This window comes from Arachis hypogaea, chromosome 19, assembly GCF_003086295.3.
Source record: "Arachis hypogaea cultivar Tifrunner chromosome 19, arahy.Tifrunner.gnm2.J5K5, whole genome shotgun sequence".
Classification (NCBI taxonomy): Eukaryota; Viridiplantae; Streptophyta; class Magnoliopsida; order Fabales; family Fabaceae; genus Arachis; species Arachis hypogaea.
Genome location: NC_092054.1, coordinates 7,529,344 through 7,547,769, shown reverse-complemented (window position 1 = coordinate 7,547,769; position 18,426 = coordinate 7,529,344). Strand labels below are relative to the sequence as shown.

The following is an 18,426-nucleotide window of genomic DNA, read 5'->3' as shown; positions in this document are numbered from 1 at the left end:
CACTACAGAAAGAAAAAAAAAAAAATTAACACTCAGTTGTAGTGCATGTAACTAGATTTATGATTTTTGTCTATTCAAAAGGAGATTTGTTTAAATCTATAGGCTTCTTTATTGAAATAAATAGATTATTGAGATATACTCATTGAACATTGAGGAGTGAATATATGTCCTAAATCTTAGCCTATAAAATATGTCACTTTTTATTTTCTTTTAGTTTTTGTGTTGAAGAGTGAATGTGTCGTCATTTATTTTAACTATAATCCAATTATAATAAAACTTACGAATTCAAATCAAAGTTTCAATTCATGCTTTAATTATATTATAATCAACATTTTAAATTATATTACAAAATCTGATTATAATTAAACGTGTTCAAAGTAATAACCAAACTCAAAAATCGTCCAAATCAAAGTTTAAACGCATATTATAATTAGAGTATAATCAAACACATTCTGAAATTATATTATAAAATCTAGTTATAATCAAATGCAATCAAGATAATAATTAAACTTAACATTCAAACTTATGGTATATAATCAGAATATAATCAAACACGCTCTAAATCATAATACAAAATCTGGTTATAATCAAACACGCTTATGGTAATAATCAAATTCAATAATCGAAATCAAAATTTAATACTATAATCAGATTATAATCAAGCCTGCTCTAAATTATAGTACAAAATCTTGTTACATTGAACTGCCACAGAAAAAATTAAATATCATAAGGGAACTAATGATTCAAATGATTGATACGTCACGAGTAGCTACAAGCCTACAAGTCTCTACAAATTCTTCGATAAACAGAGGATAATTAGAGACAGGACAACATGTGAATGACTTAAGAAATTCATTTCTTCATTCATTCAATTTCCTTGGTTAATGTTTTATTTATCTCAGTTATTATAATCATAGAGTTCAAACTCTTTACTGAGAGTTGACAGATTTCTTATTGACTAATAATTACTGTTACATGTATTTAAATCAAACCCAATATCCATTCAACTAGCACCCTAGGGTAGTAGGTGTCCGAAATCAAAGTATAATAAATACATTGTTAATTACTATGATAGTTGTAGTTCAAAGGAAACTCTATTACTATATTCATCTTGAGAATATTCTATTGACAAATATGCGGTAATTATAACAATAAGGAATTCTCAAAGTGGGTCAGTTCAATGGCCATATCTCTATATGGACCATCTATATATATAATTTAATAAATGAAATCTATTAATTTTCATCAAATGAAGACCATTATATATATATTGATATTTTTGGATTATTAATGTTCTTTTTAATAATCTTATGACTAAGAATAATTCAGATTAATTATAAAATATTTATCTCTCAATATTATGATCACTGTCACAATGATAAATTTATAAATTTAATCAATGACCTCATTATATTAACATTTTAATATAATAACAATAATAAATTATTTGACGCAAGATTGATTAGATTTGGTCATACTACTAATTTCCAACACAAAAATATATATTTGTACAATTCAAATATAAAAAACTTATGTTTTTTTTTAAATAAATGAATTCAGATTCCTAAAGACAATAATCTATAATCCAATTTATATTATATTTTTGTTAAATAATTATATGAAATTATGTATAAATTATCAAATAAATATTTTGTAATTTTTTTTTTATAAAATACTTTAAATTTTTAAGGGTTAATTACGATTTTGATCTATAAGGTATATGTCGAAATTTTTTTCGTCCCTAACTTTTTTTTGCATACAAAAACATCCGTGAGATTTAACTTGGTTTTCAAATCGTCTTTTTTACTTAAATTTTAAATTTTATTACCAAATTATTTCTAACTAAAAAAATTATAAAATAAAAAAAGAAAAAAGACAGAAAACGGATGAGAGCGAGAAGGGAATCACGCGAGGGGGGAGGGAAGAAGAAGGGGGAAGGGAAGGGGGGAGAAGGGAATCATGCGAGGAGGAGAGGAAAGAAGAAGAAGGGAGAAGGGAGGGTGGCAACGACGCTGGCAAGAGAGGACGGAGTCAACGCCAGTAGATCAGGGAGGAGGACGTCCACCGCATGCCATTCTGCTCATCCTCCTCGCTAGCTCGTCGGTCGCCGCTGCTGCTCCTTGCATGTCGCCGCTGCTCCTCGCCGTTGGTCCTCCCTAGGGTTTCGATTTTGTTTCTGATTTGTTGATTTTGTTAATTAAGTTGACTATTCTGCTTCTGTTTCTTTTGTTAATTACATTGTTAGTTTTGTTTCTTTTGTTAATTACATTGTCGATATTGACTCTGATTTCATTTTGATTGAGTGCATTGTTCTTCTGTTTCTGTTTTTTCTGTTTCTGATTCTATTCCATTTTTCTACTTCTGATATTTACTAGTTGAAATTCTGTTTTGATTTTTTGATATTTATTAGTTGAAATTCTGTTATTGCTGCTGTTGAAGATGAAGAAAAAGAAGAATAGATGCTGCTGTGATGGAGAATGAAAAAGAAAAAGAAGAATAGAAACTGAGTATTTTGTGAAAAAGGAGAAAGGTATTTTAGTAAGAATGATGATTTTAAAATCAAGTTAAACCTTATGGACGATTTTATATGCAAAAAAAGGTTGGGGACGAAAAAAATTTTCGGCCTATACCTTAAAAATCAAAATTGTACTTAACCCTAAATTTAACATTAATATACATATTATCTAATCAATCTTTAAAAAATATTAGAATATAGGATATAATTAATTTATTTCCCTGCGTATAGCGCATGTCTCATTCTAGTTTAATATAAAGTTTGGTTGCGAGCAAAGGTAGAAGCATGTGTTACAGACATTAGTATTCTTATGGTGATTCTTGGGTTTGAAGGTAAGAGAATTTCATTTCTCCATGATTGTGTAACTATTTTGTTTCTTTGTTCTGAATTAATGTTCTTGTTTTCTGCCAAAAACGACTCACCTCCTTGATGAGTTCTTTTGAACAAGTTTTGATGCAATCTATTATCAAAAAGGCAAATAAAAATTTGATGCAATCTATTATCAAACTAAATGAGAAGTACGCACCACCATAAAAAAAATTTACAAAAGTTTATAACCACAAAGTTAACCTTTTTTTATTGCTTTCTCTTTCTTGATTTCTAGAAGTGCAGATGGTATTCGTATAAAACATGAAAGATATAAGGATTTTTCCAAAGCTAAATTCGAAAGATAATATAAGAGTAAAGTTAGCAATGGGTAGGGTAGCATAGGGTTTGGACTCTATTCTAATCTTATCTGCGAGTTGAAAATTTTTTTAAAATTCTGTCCTACTCTATTCGCGAGTTGAGAATCTCTCAACCCTAACCCTAACCCTAACCCTACTCGCATCCTAAAGTTTTAAACCCTACCCAATCCGACCCTATCCGCAGAACAATAAAAAATTTTCAAGCAAATATAAAATTTAAACATTCCAAATTTCATACATATTAATAAAATAGAAAATAAAAAACTAAGTTCAAATTAAAATTAAAAACAATAAAATCTTAAAGAAATCCAACATAAATTACAAATAATATGATCATCAACTAACTTAGTGATTATTTTAGATTTTTATAAGAGGAAGATTGTGAGTTTAATACTCACTTTCTTTACTGCATACATAACTTTTACATATATATTATATAATATATTAGGAGTGCGGGTAGAGTAGGATAGGGTATGATAGCACTACAAGAAAAATCACTTTTAGCGGCCATTTATTTTGCTTTTAGCGGCAATAAAAATAGCCGCTAATACATTTACCGGCAATTAGACATTAGCTATCTTATGCTTCGCCGCTAAAAGGTTTTAGTGGCAATTATAACATTTGCCGGTAAAGACCTTTTTAATGGCCGCAAAAAGTATATAACTATTAGCGGCCATTTTCTTGGCAATTTATATGGCCACCAAAAGTAATCATAAGATTACAATGTTATTCACTTTTAGTGGCCATTACTATTGCCGCCAAAATCCATTTTACCGGAAATTTATATAGCCACTAAAAATAATTTTAAAATTATAATGTTATCCACTTTTAGTTGCCATTACTATTGCCACTAAAATCTTATGACTTTTGTTAGTTATATTATACTCGTTTTCTTAGAAGCACCAAACTATCTTTTTTCCAGAATCAAATATATATTTTTGCCAACAATAATTATTATGCATAATATAAATATACTGAATTAATTATTATAAAATGAGATATTTTATTAAACTCAAAATATTGATACACAAATTTCTCTGAAAAATAATAAACCATGTTACAAATCTAAACAGAAAAAAATACTACAAATTACAAATCTCCACAAGATCTAGATGCTATTCTTTCTCCTATCTTCAAAGATTAGCAACTAAGCACTCCCAAACACAAAACAGAACAACAAAATACAAACCTAAGAAAAGTTTATCCTTTATACAAATTAAATTAAAGTTTTATTTTTATTTCAATCTCTGCCTTCCACTCTATACCAAACAAAATACTAAAACTTATTTCAGTCTATGTCTCTCGATCTCAGTATTTGTGTCTATCTATCTTCCCACGCTTTTCCGATCATCAAGTGCCCACATATTTTGAAAATTTCGTAAGCCCATTCCTTTATAAGTTCATCCTGAAAATTATTTGGAACAAAAAATGTCAATAAAATAAGAATCCGTAATATATATATTCTTGTCAAGGACCAACATATACATTTAGTCATGTATTATTATATCAGCAAAAGCTTTTTGCAGCCAAAAAGTAAATACATCAACAAAACCTTAGAAGGGTATATTAGAATCTGAATTCCTTCATGGATACTACAAATGAAAAAGGTGCTAACAATACAGATCTTGATAAAGTAGATCTTGTTGTGCATTTAGCTCACTGCTTCAACTCTTTATAGTGTTAAAGTAGATACTTATATGGTGTCAATGTTGAAGTAGAAGCTCTGAAATTTTTAGAAAGAAAGATATGAAAGATAGCACAAACCTTTTTAACTTTCTTAGCCTTCGAGATAAAGATCTCCGATTCTTGCATGAATTGATCCCACACCTTTTTGCATGAGCGAGGTCCAATCAATGTCCGACAGGATGGAATCTACATAGAAAAACTTGGCCACCATGAGTATCCATACCAAAGGTGCAAAAATTTGCCATGTCATAATAATAATAATAATAATAAAAACTATGCAGAAAAGTGAAAAACTTGAAACAACACTGGGAACTAAAATATGGTTTGATGAGGGTATATGATCAGCACTAGATAAAATCATTCTCGGGGCTTCAAATGAGATATAAGATCACTCATCCAGCAGAATAAGTGTAAAATTTGATATCCCATCGAATAGAATCATCTTATTTTTTGTTGAATCATATCTAAGAGACAAAGCACTCGAAATATGTATTTAATGTGTTTTGGGTCATAATACCAAAATGTGTAAAATTGTTTATATCAGTAAATATTCTATGCATTATGAATTTCAATTTATAAAAAACTATAGTTTCAATTTAGTTTTTTACCTAAAAGAAACTAATTTATTTAAAGCAGTTTTAGTTCAGTTCGTTTTGGTTATACTGGATTTTTTGAAACCCCCTAGAATCAAGCAACAATAAAACGAACCTGTTCCCAACTATCAGAAGCTAGCCACACTGGATCAAACTTTGCGCTACTGCTGCTTGATGAATCCAATAATTCAGCTTCTAATTTTTCCTTAATGTCATCAGTATCATCATCATCATCATCCAAACGAATTGCAGCCAAAATAGATAGTAATGTCAAACACTACATAGGATTAAGACATTGGTTAAGAACATATAATAAGAATACAACATGAACTCAACATTTAAAGAAATATTATTCATGGCCATACATAACGGCGAGCAGAGTTGGTGGCTTTTGGAATGTCATCTTTGCCCATACAAAGACAGTTCAGAAACCTGCTTTCAAAACATATCTTCATTCGCATCACAACATTTTCAGCTTCACCCCTAACCTTTTCTTCTACAACCACTCTTGCGTAGTCCTCTAATCTCTCAATCATTTGGTTCCTTGTGTATCCATCTATGTCAAGCCCATTAAGTGCCTCAAATAATTGTCCAACAGTTGATTGCACCTTATTCGTGACAACTTCCCTTATTGATTTCCAAGGATGATCTTTAATAACTTCACCAAACAGTTCTTTTTCAATGGATCTGGTCAAGGCTTCTTTTTAGTTTTTCCTGCAGTGGCAATACCGTCAGAAAACTTTCTAAGGATAGCAATACTTTTTCAAGTTTTTCACAAGTTACGAAATATTGTAGAAGTTTTCAACCTTTTGTTTTTAAGCTACAAATAAAATTTCCGACTTACCTACTAAAGGTTGTGTACTATAAACAACTTTTAATGGTTGTTAAGATTCATGGTTACTCGGTAAAAATATTAGAATAATGTGTATAGAGGGTTATTTTGTTGAACTCTATCAGGTAACTAACATCCAACTAGTCAACTACTTAGTAATCTTGATTTTTCAAATTATCATTAACAAGTAATTATTTAAATTTTATTTTTTAAAAGATATAAAATTAATAAATATTAATTGCACTTATTTAAAATTAACTGATTAAAAATTATTTATCTATATTTTTTTTATTTTGTTATATATATATATATATATAAAGAGTAATAAATATAGAGTACTTAATCAACTACTTTTCATTAATGCACCATCTAAATTAATCTCTATCTAACAATAATATCTATTGTCATATTACAACACTTCCGCGTCAAGTATGAACATGTAAATAGCATGCATCAAGCTTGGACACAAGCAATTTATAAAAAGTATTATTTGATATGTTGAAATGTCAAAGGATAATCACTTTATTTCTAGAACTCGATCTCAAACTAAGGCTTACTAAGCTTTAAGCTTGTTTTAATTTAAGGCTGAAGATAGCAGAAATCTCATAGACATGCAATAAGAGGACGCAACGCAAAGAACTAAAAGACTACTCAGCAAAGCCATCAAATGGATTAACTGAAACTATATCATCATAGTTTAAATTGCTAAATTAAAGAAATTGAGTTGATAATTAAAATAATAGTAAAAAATAATAAATTTGTTGACTCTTTAGTATTTTTAAATATATAAAAAGAAGAGTAATAAATATAAAACGATTAACTATTCTCTATTAATCACTGTCGAAACTACTTATTAAAAAAAAATCTTCTAATTTCAACAACAATTAAACAAATAACAATTCTATAATAAAAAGGTAGTCTTTGGACCATAGAAACAAACCAACTGGCGTAAAAAATCTCTTAAACAACTTACCTGTTATTGTAACAGTTGCTAAGCAGGAGAAATAATATCTTTTATTTTCACTTTTGATATGTGGTTATTAATTATTTGAAAGAAGTGTCAACGATATTTTCATTAACCTATTTCTTATACTTGGATGATTCTATTACTAATGGCACTTAAGCTAAGTTTCAACTTCCAAAGCCTAATAAGAATATGAAACTGAGATGGATTTTTCTTCCATGAACATATATAACTAATTACTGAGTTAAAGATAGTCAGGACAGGAACACTAAGACATGATTGATCAATACCTGACACGATGAAGTAACCATATCACACAGCAATACCTTCCTTACTCCAATTTTGTGCTCATTTGTCATTTCAACGACAACATTTGCAACTGCAACGTTAATGTATTTAACTCCCCAACTCACTTGAAATCATAATTGCATGAAAATTTCAAAAGCTAAATTAGGAGAGATTTATAAAGTTTAACATCTCAAACAGTGCTCAAAAGCTAGCAACCATGTACTCCAATTTTAGGATAATGATAATTTTGAGATATGATTATGTTTTAAAAAAAATAAATTTCATAAAATAGAGTAAGTTATGGTTATAGTTTAAAATAGAGATGATCATAAAATAAATTATTGTCACAATTTTAAAATAGGATGATCATAAATATTATGGACATATTAAAACTGTGACTATAAATTAGACTATTGTCACGGCTTTACAAAAAAGTAACCAAAAAATAAGTTATAGTCATAATTTTTACACGTAACCATAAAATAATCTATGACCACAGTAAAAAATGTGATCTAAAGTGTCAAAATTTAAATACTGTGATAATAAAAACTGTTATCATAAATAAAAGAAAAATCGTGATCATCATAAATCTATAGCCACGCTAAATGATCATAAATAAAATATCTTTTATTATTATTTAAAGATACTAAAAAACACAAGTCAATATTGTTGTATATTTTCTTTTATTTTTTCTTTTTGAACAATATATTAAATTATATACAAATTATAAATATTTTTTACAAACAAATTTTTAAATTTAATATTAATTTATATATTATCTAATTAATTTTTAAATAATAAAACACTTTTAAAATATATACTATATAATATAATTTGTTAATTAATTTAGTTTTTCGCACAATAAGCTAGTTTTAATCTAGTTATTAATAATAATAATAATAATAATAATAATAATAATAATAATAATAAAAGAATTGTGCACCTGGACAGGGTTTGTCGAAGTTAGACAAAGAAGCCTCAATGCAACTAGCAACTGCATAAAAATCCTCCACTTGATTCAATAATGCGTTTTGAAATGTTTGCTTGAAGTCGTCCAAAATCATAGATCGTATAAGCTCGAAGGCAGAAACCAGTGCTGGTTTAAAAAGCTGACCATTCAAAAGGACATTATGAACTTCATGAGTTGGGACTTCATGAACAAAATGAATTGGCCAAACAATAACTTAATATTTGAATTGGTTCCTAAATTTATATATTAGTGTCTTAATTTGATTATCAAAACTTCAATTTATTTAATTTGGTCTCTCAATTTAGCACTCAGTAATTTAGATTTGTTTCTAACTTTATTTTATCATAAAATTGTTAACAATATGCTTATTTTTAATAAATATTTGATGTAACAATTAAAATTTATTTATCTTAATTTTCTTCCAGCAAAATCTTTAAAATTTTAATTCAAATTTCACTTAAAGTAATAGTCATTAGTCTATCTTACCACGTCGTTACTCTACGGACTAATATGCATAGTAATTACGCCAATAATAATCATTAATATATCATCCATTTCTGCTTTTCTTTCAACAGTCATCAGTTAATTAACAATGACGAAAAAAAAAAGGTTAAATTAACATAATTGCAAGAAAAGTAAAAATAATGTACCCGATCAAGCAATTTTTCTTTAAGTTCATTTTTGAATGTAGATCTTGGACCTTCATGATAATAAATAGTTTCAGCATCATACCTAGATTAATGTGAAAACAATAAATCTTAGGATATTGCAACTAAAGTGGGAGAAAAGTATGAAGCCTTCTTTTTCTAACACATAGAACAATCAAAACCATTGCTATTACTAGCAGTCTAATATGAACAAAGAATTTAATGTTATGGTGTCATAAAAAGTCAATTATACTCACTCTGACAAACAAGTATCAATTTGTGAACTAAACCTGTTCAAAAATTCAGTAGAGTTACATTTCATATCCTCTTCCAGTTGATGTAATTTCTGATATGAAAGAAACTTCCCTAGCATTAGTAATTACGAATGCAGAAATAATTAGAATTAATTAGGTTCATATATAGATCAAGGATATAAACAATAATTAATTTCATTATTATGAAATTTTAAACAACATTAGCAGTTATATATATCTTTATGTTAGTAGATTGAATTAAATCAATCAATTAATTCAGTCAAATATGAGTCCTTTTTTTTCAAGTGCTCTTAATACCTTCTTTGCAGCTTTATACTTCTCTCGGGCAATTTCTTCACATCGGACAATAGCAAGCATAACCTACAAGTTGATCAAGCAACAACTTTGGTTGTTCAAATAATAAAGCTTCAACAGAGATTAGTCCTTGAAAAGAAATTTGCTGAGATTTACCTTATGAGAAGGAAGGTCGAGGTCCTTATCTGCCTTAATCATTTCCCAAATTTCCTGACAACTGTAAAGAAAGTCTGACGCAAGAACTACTCCATTGGAGTCCCAACCAATATCGCAGATTTTTTCTCGCAATTCCGCAACCTACAATGAAAATAATCCAAAAGAAGTAGAAAAGTGATGTAAATTATCAAATATGAGAGATAATCATAATTTCATATGAGGCGCATTCGACCACACGTCTTAAAATCGTCAGCAGGTCATAAGCCCAAGAGTTATTCCCATAGACTAAACTTTAGGGAGGGACAAAAAATAATTTTGTAATATAAAAGATACTAAACTAAATATTTTAAAGGACTTAAATTGAAATTTCTATATAATTTATAAAAAAAAAAAAAAACTAAAATGCCCCCCCTTTAATTTTTTTACATGAGGCTCTGCCTCTGGTTATCCCACGGTTCATACCTCCTCCTTAAATTGCTCTTTTTGATAATCAAAATTTGAAAGAGCAACGACCTCAACCTGGAATTGTTTCCAAATACAAATATAGTTATTACGACATACGAACTGCCAGTAGATTATGCTAAGAAAAGAAGCGCTCAGTAAGTTTAGCAATGATGATCTTACACTGAAAAAATCAGTGAGTGCGACCTCATTGTTAGAGTCTGATTTACATTTTGTAACACTTTCCCACATCTGTAGAGAAAAGAGTAAATTGACAAAGCCATAAAGGATAACGGAAATTATAAAACAATTCAGTGACATTATATGAAGCTAAAACTGGATTAATTACCTCCTCCATATCTGTTACCAAAAGCTCTTTTAAGCGTTCAAATGGCGTCTATAAAAAGAAAGCTCATCATATTAACATTTAAAAAAAATGCACAGTTGCTTTAAAACCGAATTAACTCAATATTTTTCTTAGGCACCTGTGTTTTATCGCGAATGACAAAAAACAGTGTTATTTTGCGTCCAGCAAACAATTTCATCACGACCTGAAAAAATGAGCATGCAATTCAATAAACGATTAATTTTCAGGATTCAAGTGAGTTATCTGTAGTTGATAAGCTTCCAAATTATACCTGAAAGATAGTTTTCAAAAGTGGCCTATTCGCTGCATTGTGGCGGCCAATGTCATGGCACCACCTTCACAATCATTGCATAGCAAAGAAGAATATCATTAGTTAAGTGTCCAAAAGTTTTGGTTTAATTAGACGGTTGGTAATTATAGTTTTATTAAATTTTTAATTAGTTTTTTATATATATATTTTTAATTAAATTTTAATATTATTTTTAATTTTATAATTAAATTTTTTAATATTAAAAATATTAGAATTAATTGAATATTTTTTTATAAATTAAAATATTTATAATTAAAAATTTAATTAGATCTTTAATTACATATTTTTTTAAAAAAAATATTTTATTTATTTTAATATTTTTTATATAAAAAAATTTAATTATAAAATTAAAAATAGTATATAAACCTAACTAAAAAAATAAATAAATAATTCTAATTATAAATTTAATAAAATAATAAAAAATAAAAGAATAATTAAACCAAAAGTTTTTTATATTATTAATTTATTAAAATTAAATAAAAAGAGAACTCACATGTTTATAAGAACTATATCTGAGATTGCTAGAGCAAATAGAGCACTCTGACCTTCGAATGAAATATCATCCTGCAATAAAAATAATTTCAGTACAAGGAAACAATCAAAGCAGAATTATTAACCCTTAACTATGTTATAAATTTTGGAAAAGTATAGGTAAACAATAAAAATATTAAATAATATAATATGAATAATTGATATATCGAATGTTTAATTTACTAGGTGTGCGGATAGTTATCCTAATATTAAGATTTAGGTGGATAATTTGAAAATATAGTGTGTTTTTATTTTATTGGCCTATTTTAAAGTCCATTGTTCACATTGTTCACAAAAATCATTATCTACCTAATAAAGTCTTATAATTTTTTACCAAGGACAAACTCGTACGTTAAAATAATAAAAAAAATTTAAATATTAACTGCTCCCTACTAGAGTGCAAATTTTAAACAATTCTCCACACCTAATTTTTCAATTTTAATTTTATAATTGAAATATCTATTAGTTTTGTGGATATTTTAGTGTGTTTTATGCATGGTAATTAACCATTATATATAAGTTTCGCTATTTTGAGAGAGAGAACCTGTTCTGCGAGTTCCTTTCCATCAGTTCCTTCCAAATCCAACACAAGTGTGCAAGGTTCAATGCGTGCACTCCGAGAAATCCAGATTCCTTTGGTTGTTTGAGACCTAAAAAGAAGCAAAAATACCATCATGTCATGTCAAGTAACTTTGTATAGAGGAAATGGGAATTACAAGAACTACTTGCCTTCCATCTTTAGCGTTCATCTCTTTGAAATCGGTATCAAACAAATGATTTAAGAGTGTGCTCTTCCCTGCCCAAAGTGAAGAGAACAGTAAGTTTGATTGGCTATGGGTATCAAAATACCTTTATTCACCTTATTTAAATGGTTCAATTCATGTTATGAGATTAAATTACATATAAAAGAATACACTAAAACTTGTTTATACTAACTTCTATCTTTAAAAATAGATAAATATATAATCCGTGATTAAAAAAAAGGTAAACACTAAATTCGGTTCTTATTTATTTTTTTAAAAGACAAGGCAATTTTTGAAAAATAAAAGACATTTTAACCTCTAACAAAATTATTTTGGAATAATACGACATTTTTGTTAAAAAATTCATTAATTAATAAAAAAATTAATTTTGTAAAAGTTTTATTTATAATTTATGTAAATTTTAAAATTATTCTCTTCTCTTATTTTTTGTATTATATTATTTTTTTAAAAAATTTTTATATTATAAGTTTTTTTTGTGATACCACTTCTGATAATTCATAATTGTCCTTAGCTTCTCCACTTAATCCCCACTAATGAAAAATTGTTTAAAGATAAATTTATAATAGTTTGTGGAGTTTATAACCCTTACAAATTTTAAATAAAAGTTCCACAATATATACTAATTTTCGTTACTATTTAGCAATTTTTTTTTACAAAAGAATTGTATTGTCCAAAAATAATTTTATTAAAGCTGTGTGTTCCTTTGTTTTAGATAGAGATAACTTTGTCTTTCGAAAAAAATAGACAAAATTGAATTGGGTATTTCTTACTAAAACTTGTTTATAACTTCTATTGGTAAAAAAAAATATTATTTATATATTAAAAATAATTATTAAAATTAAAATTAGTTATTATATATTTAAATATAATATATATTATTTAACTTATATTTAAATTAGTGATGACTAATTTTAATGATGTATACCTAACATAAGTATTATAAAAAATTTTAAAATAGATAAATAAATAGACAGTGATAAAAAAATATGTTTGTTATAGTGTTCAAAAAATATTGTCTAATTGTTAAAATAAGTTAAATAATTAATTTTAAATTTAAAAATATAAAAATTAAAAAATTTTAAATATTTTAAAGTTACTATAAAAAATAATTTAAACAAAAATTAAACACTAAATAAAAAATACCATAATTAGCCCCCAAAAAATGGCATTGTAGAGGAAAGCAAGAAAGCATACCGCTACTTTGGGGACCCATGATAGAAACCACAGCATACGATTGTTCACATTTATCTATTTTCATCTCGTGAACAAACTTTTCAGTCTCAGCAACTTTGAATACTTTGTTATCTCTATCAATAATAAGCTGAGTTGGATAACATTGTACTGGTGACCCCGCAGAGTAGGGTTCATTCCCGAGTGAGCATTCTCCCAATTCACCTGAAATTTGGCAAATAAAGAAGTGAATTTGATAAAATTTCTCTGTTTTTACTTTTAATTATATGGAGAATTGTTTCTCTTTTTATTGTATTTTACATCTTTGTGACAGATATTCAAAGTGTCAAGTATAAAAGAGTAGCGCGTAGCGCCTATAAATTGGCGCCTAACTCCTAACGTCTGTGAATTAGCATTTACGTTAAACGTCAATTTGCAGGGATTAGGAATTACTCTTTTGTACTTGACACAAAGAATTATGCAATGTAATAAAATGATATCGACCATATAATATTAATACTAAACCAATGGCCTACAGATTTTTATTAACCGTTTAGAGTAGTGTTATATAGAGTAGAATGAACAAATTATTGTAGCAGTTGTATTCCTAAAATAAAAATGTCAAAATCCCCATCCCCCCAAAATTGACATTCAGCTCATCCACCTTCTTAAGATGGTCCCACTTCATTCATTCAAAGCAACGCCAATATTAATAATAAATAAATTGGATAGTGCAGTAGTGTTAGGTAACTAAAAAAAGAGGGTTCAAATTTGTTTTATTTAATATTTATTTATTTTAATAATAATTAATAAATATTAAATATTTTTGTAAATAAATAAATAAATTGAGCTGCAAACAAACGAATAAACACTACTACAAGTTTTGATTTTTACACTTCAGTGAATGTTAATGCATGCATTTGTGAGCTAACATTTTCTCATGAGTTTTTTTTAATCGTTTTCAATTTTGTTTAGCATATTTTGCAATAAGATTATGCTTTTAGTAATGTTAATATATGTATTTGTTCATGATAATAATATATTCAATTTATTTAGGTGTCATCAAACTATTAAAAAAATTATTTTTTAATAAAAAATAATTTTTTATTCTTTAATATATTTAGCAAAATTTTAATAATAAAAAAAATTAAAAATAAAAAAATTAGAACTTATAAAATATATTAGGTATACAAAAAATAGTCGCCAAATCAACTATTTATATAGAATACATATTAAAATATAAATAATAGAAAAAGACTCATATATATTAAAGATTCAAAGATTATAATAAATATGCATAAATTATAATGAATTACTGATGTCAATGGTACGATTAACAAAATTAAAGTTTAAATATAATAAAAATAGATGCACAATTAGGAAATTCTCACTTTAACGTTTAAGGCCATTACACTTGTTTAATGAGAAATAGTTGGAAAGAAATTAAAGTGAATAATAATAATAAGAAGAAGATTAATCTAGGAAATTATTTTTTAGAGTTTATGATTTAGGATGTAAGATTAAAGGTTTATGATTTAGAGTATAGAATTTAAGATAAATAATCTAAAAAATTAGATAATATTTGCTGATAAATATAATTTTCTAGCATTACTTTAACAACAGTAACAACAATATTAACAATAATAATAATAATAATAATAATAATACAAGTCTAGTATGTTAATTCAGCTGTGAAGAAAATAGATTTTTTCGTGGACGCTAATTTAATCATTTATATATTGATAAAAAAAAGTTTGTATGATATTCGATGTTAATTAGATATAAATTGTATAGAATAATTTAATCATTTATATATTGATAAAAAAAAGAAGTTTGTATGATATTCGATGTTAATTAGATATAAATTGTATGGAATAATGCATGAAATTGGATACAAAGATCAAAATAATAACGGAATAGAAATTGAAAATAACGTACTCATAACTTTTCTTCTTTTCTTTGTGTTCGAGATAGAGGGGAACTATAGTATTTAATTGAGGAAATGGTTCGGCAGCAGTTAACAAGAAAGAAAATACTCTGTTCTAATGTTACTTAATGACTTACAGGGTATATATACATATATAAGCAGCAAATAAATTCCCAAAATAAGGATAAGGATATAATCAATGCACCAGATGACTAGACCAAAAAAAATATATTATACTCAATGAAGTCTTCGTCTACGTTAACAAAGAAGTTAGTGTATCAGTATGAGTTTAAGTCTAATTTTATTTTAGGGATAAATATTATTTTGGTCTTTAATATTGAGAGCCAAAATCAAAACCGTCCCAATGTAATTTTAGATTTAGAATAATCTTTAACATTTTTTTCGTATTAAAATTATTTTTTTAATTTTTTTTGGACAAAAATATTCTCCACTGCCATTCATTATATCACTTCATAATTTCTTTAAAGTTAGAATTTAAACACAACTAGTGATACAAAATCTGAAGTCACTTTGTGAAAAAGAACTTCTCCATCATATTTACTATGACATGAATTGAAATCACAGAAGCCCATTTAATTACCTAAAAAAATTGAAATCAATTTAATTGGAATCACTTGATGCCAGGCACCAAGAACAGAACTCAATTTAAAACGGATGACGTGGTAAGTACCTTCTAATTTGTGCTCTATCCTTAGTAGGGAGGACTGAAGGAGGAAGCAACTTCTCCCACAAATCAAAAAATCGTAGCATTGGCTTAGGATCCCGTGCTCATATCATAAACCTTTTTGAAAATGCTACTTAATTTTATTTCTGATTAAAAGCAAGAAAGTAAAAACAAAAGCAGAATTGGAAATTGGGAAGCAAGAAGCAAGAAGTAGAAGCAGCAGAAGTAAAAAGCAAGAAGAAGAAAGCAAGAAGCAGAAGCAAGAAGCAAAATCAGAAAAGCAGAAACAAAATGCAAAAGCAGAAAGCGAGGCGGCGAAGGGGTGCAGCAGCAAGGTCAGCGGCGCGGCAGTGGCTCGCGTCTCCTCTCTCCTTCGCGATTCTCAATGGCGACGGCCACGACGACGACTCCAAACTTTGCCGCCGCCGTCCCTCTCCCCCACTTCCCCTTCCCCCTCCCCCTCCCCGCGTCCTTTCCTTTCTCTTCCTCTTCCACGTTCTTTTATTTATTTTTTTTAAATTTTATAATTTTTTATTAAAGTAAGAGTAGTTTAGGAATAAAATTAAAAATTTTATTAAGAAAGACAGATTTTAATATAAAAAAAACGTTAAGAATGATTCTAAATCCAAAATTACTTTGGGGACGATTTCGATTTTGACCCTCAACGTTAGAGATCAAAACAATACTTATCCCTTTATCTTATAAATCTCCATTTTTAATATATATTAGTGTATTTTATAAAAAAATACTAATATTTATTTTTGTACAAAAATAAATTTAGATGTATTGATACAATAAAAAATTAAACAAATAAAAATATAACATATAGACTATATTGTTCACATTAATATTTTTTTAAAATATATTATATCATTATTTTTATTAAAATATTCTTATAATTAATTGATAAATAATAAAAATATCTTTTATTTATTTTAAAAAATAAATTAAACATTTTATTGTTGTTTTTGACAAAATTACTGTTTTAAATTTAATAAACATTAAAATTTAATTAACCTTATTTTTTAATTTCATATTTTAAATAATTTAAGAAAAAAAATAGAAAAATAAAAAAAAATTTGTGCTCTATCTTGACATCTCCTCTCATTCTCCCATCCAAAAGATACAAGTACAAGGCTATGTATAGTATGTAGTTGGTGGAAATTAAAAAAATTTTTACAAGAAATAAATTAATTAATTATTTATTTCGTTTAATTTGATTTATATAGAATGCAGCAGAAATGGATCCTCTCCAATTTTTTTTACCGAAAAAATAAAATATAAGTGGGACTAGAAATTAATAAAAGAGAACAACGAATAATAAAATTAAATATTAGACACTATCCATTTTTTTTTCCATAAAAAAAAAAAAAAAATCTACTCCCACGCATAGACATTCTTAAAAAGAGTTTACTGAAACATTGGTTTCTTGAAAAGAGAGTAACCCAAAAAATCAGAACAAAGACATAAAGAATGAAGCGTAATTTTTTTTGTATATTGCTCAAGAGAGTAAAATTTAATTGATTGAGTACTATCACTATTATTAGGGGTGAGCACAATTTAGTTCGGTCTGAAAATTTAATCTGAGTTCAAAAGATTTTGGATTATAAAGATTCGGGTTTGAAGTGACTCAGATTTGACTTGGGGAGAAGAAATAAAATATAGAAAGTGAGTGAAATCGAGATCGGATCTGGTCCGGTGGTCATTTAAGTATTGTAAATCTTAATATTTTGTATTATTAGTGATGGATGATGGTTATTCTGATGTAGAATTTAAGTATTGTAAACCTTAATATTTTGTGTTATTAATTATTATAAGATTATAAGTTAATATTTTATATTTAGAATACATAAGACTTTAAACTAATGTATAATATTGTATTATTTGTATTGATTTAAATATTTGGTGTTATTAGACAATATTAATATTGATTGTAGTTATACTTTAATTTTGAAGAAGGGTTGGTTCTTGTTATATTTTCCTAAGTAAATTTTATCATGTCAAATAATGGTTGGAGCTTTGGAAATTTTGATATTTTCACATGCTAGCTTACAACAAAATATCAAGATAATGTAATGTTAATGATTCGATTTTTATCCAGTTTTTATCCGGTATAATCGTAGCCCGAAAGTGTGTGGATTTCATCGAGTCTAAGATCGAATTCGGGTCTAACAAATAAGTCCAGTATATATTTCAAGCTGAATTTAGATCACATTAAATTTGATTTCATCCGACCCATAAACACTCATAACTACGACTATCGTCTATCGTTAATAACTCTCGGTCTATAATTCTTAAAAAGACTTTGTCAATATTTTATTATTA

The 18,426-nt window shown here is 27.1% G+C and overlaps 1 protein-coding gene across 1 annotated transcript; it reads right to left on the bottom strand.

The window, feature by feature from the left end:
• Nucleotides 1–4,187: 4,187 nt before the first annotated feature.
• Nucleotides 4,188–15,533, bottom strand: LOC112777802 (protein ROOT HAIR DEFECTIVE 3-like). Its single transcript, XM_072226542.1, has 12 exons — nt 15,428–15,533; nt 13,514–13,714; nt 12,285–12,351; nt 12,100–12,205; nt 11,518–11,588; nt 10,986–11,049; nt 10,833–10,898; nt 10,697–10,744; nt 10,531–10,599; nt 10,369–10,425; nt 4,966–5,073; nt 4,188–4,606 (listed from the first exon to the last, which is right to left on the bottom strand). Exons 1-12 carry the CDS (start codon nt 15,429–15,431, stop codon nt 4,523–4,525), a joined length of 945 nt encoding a protein of 314 aa, XP_072082643.1. The 5' UTR covers nt 15,432–15,533; the 3' UTR covers nt 4,188–4,522.
• Between the last annotated feature and the right edge of the window lie 2,893 nt (nt 15,534–18,426).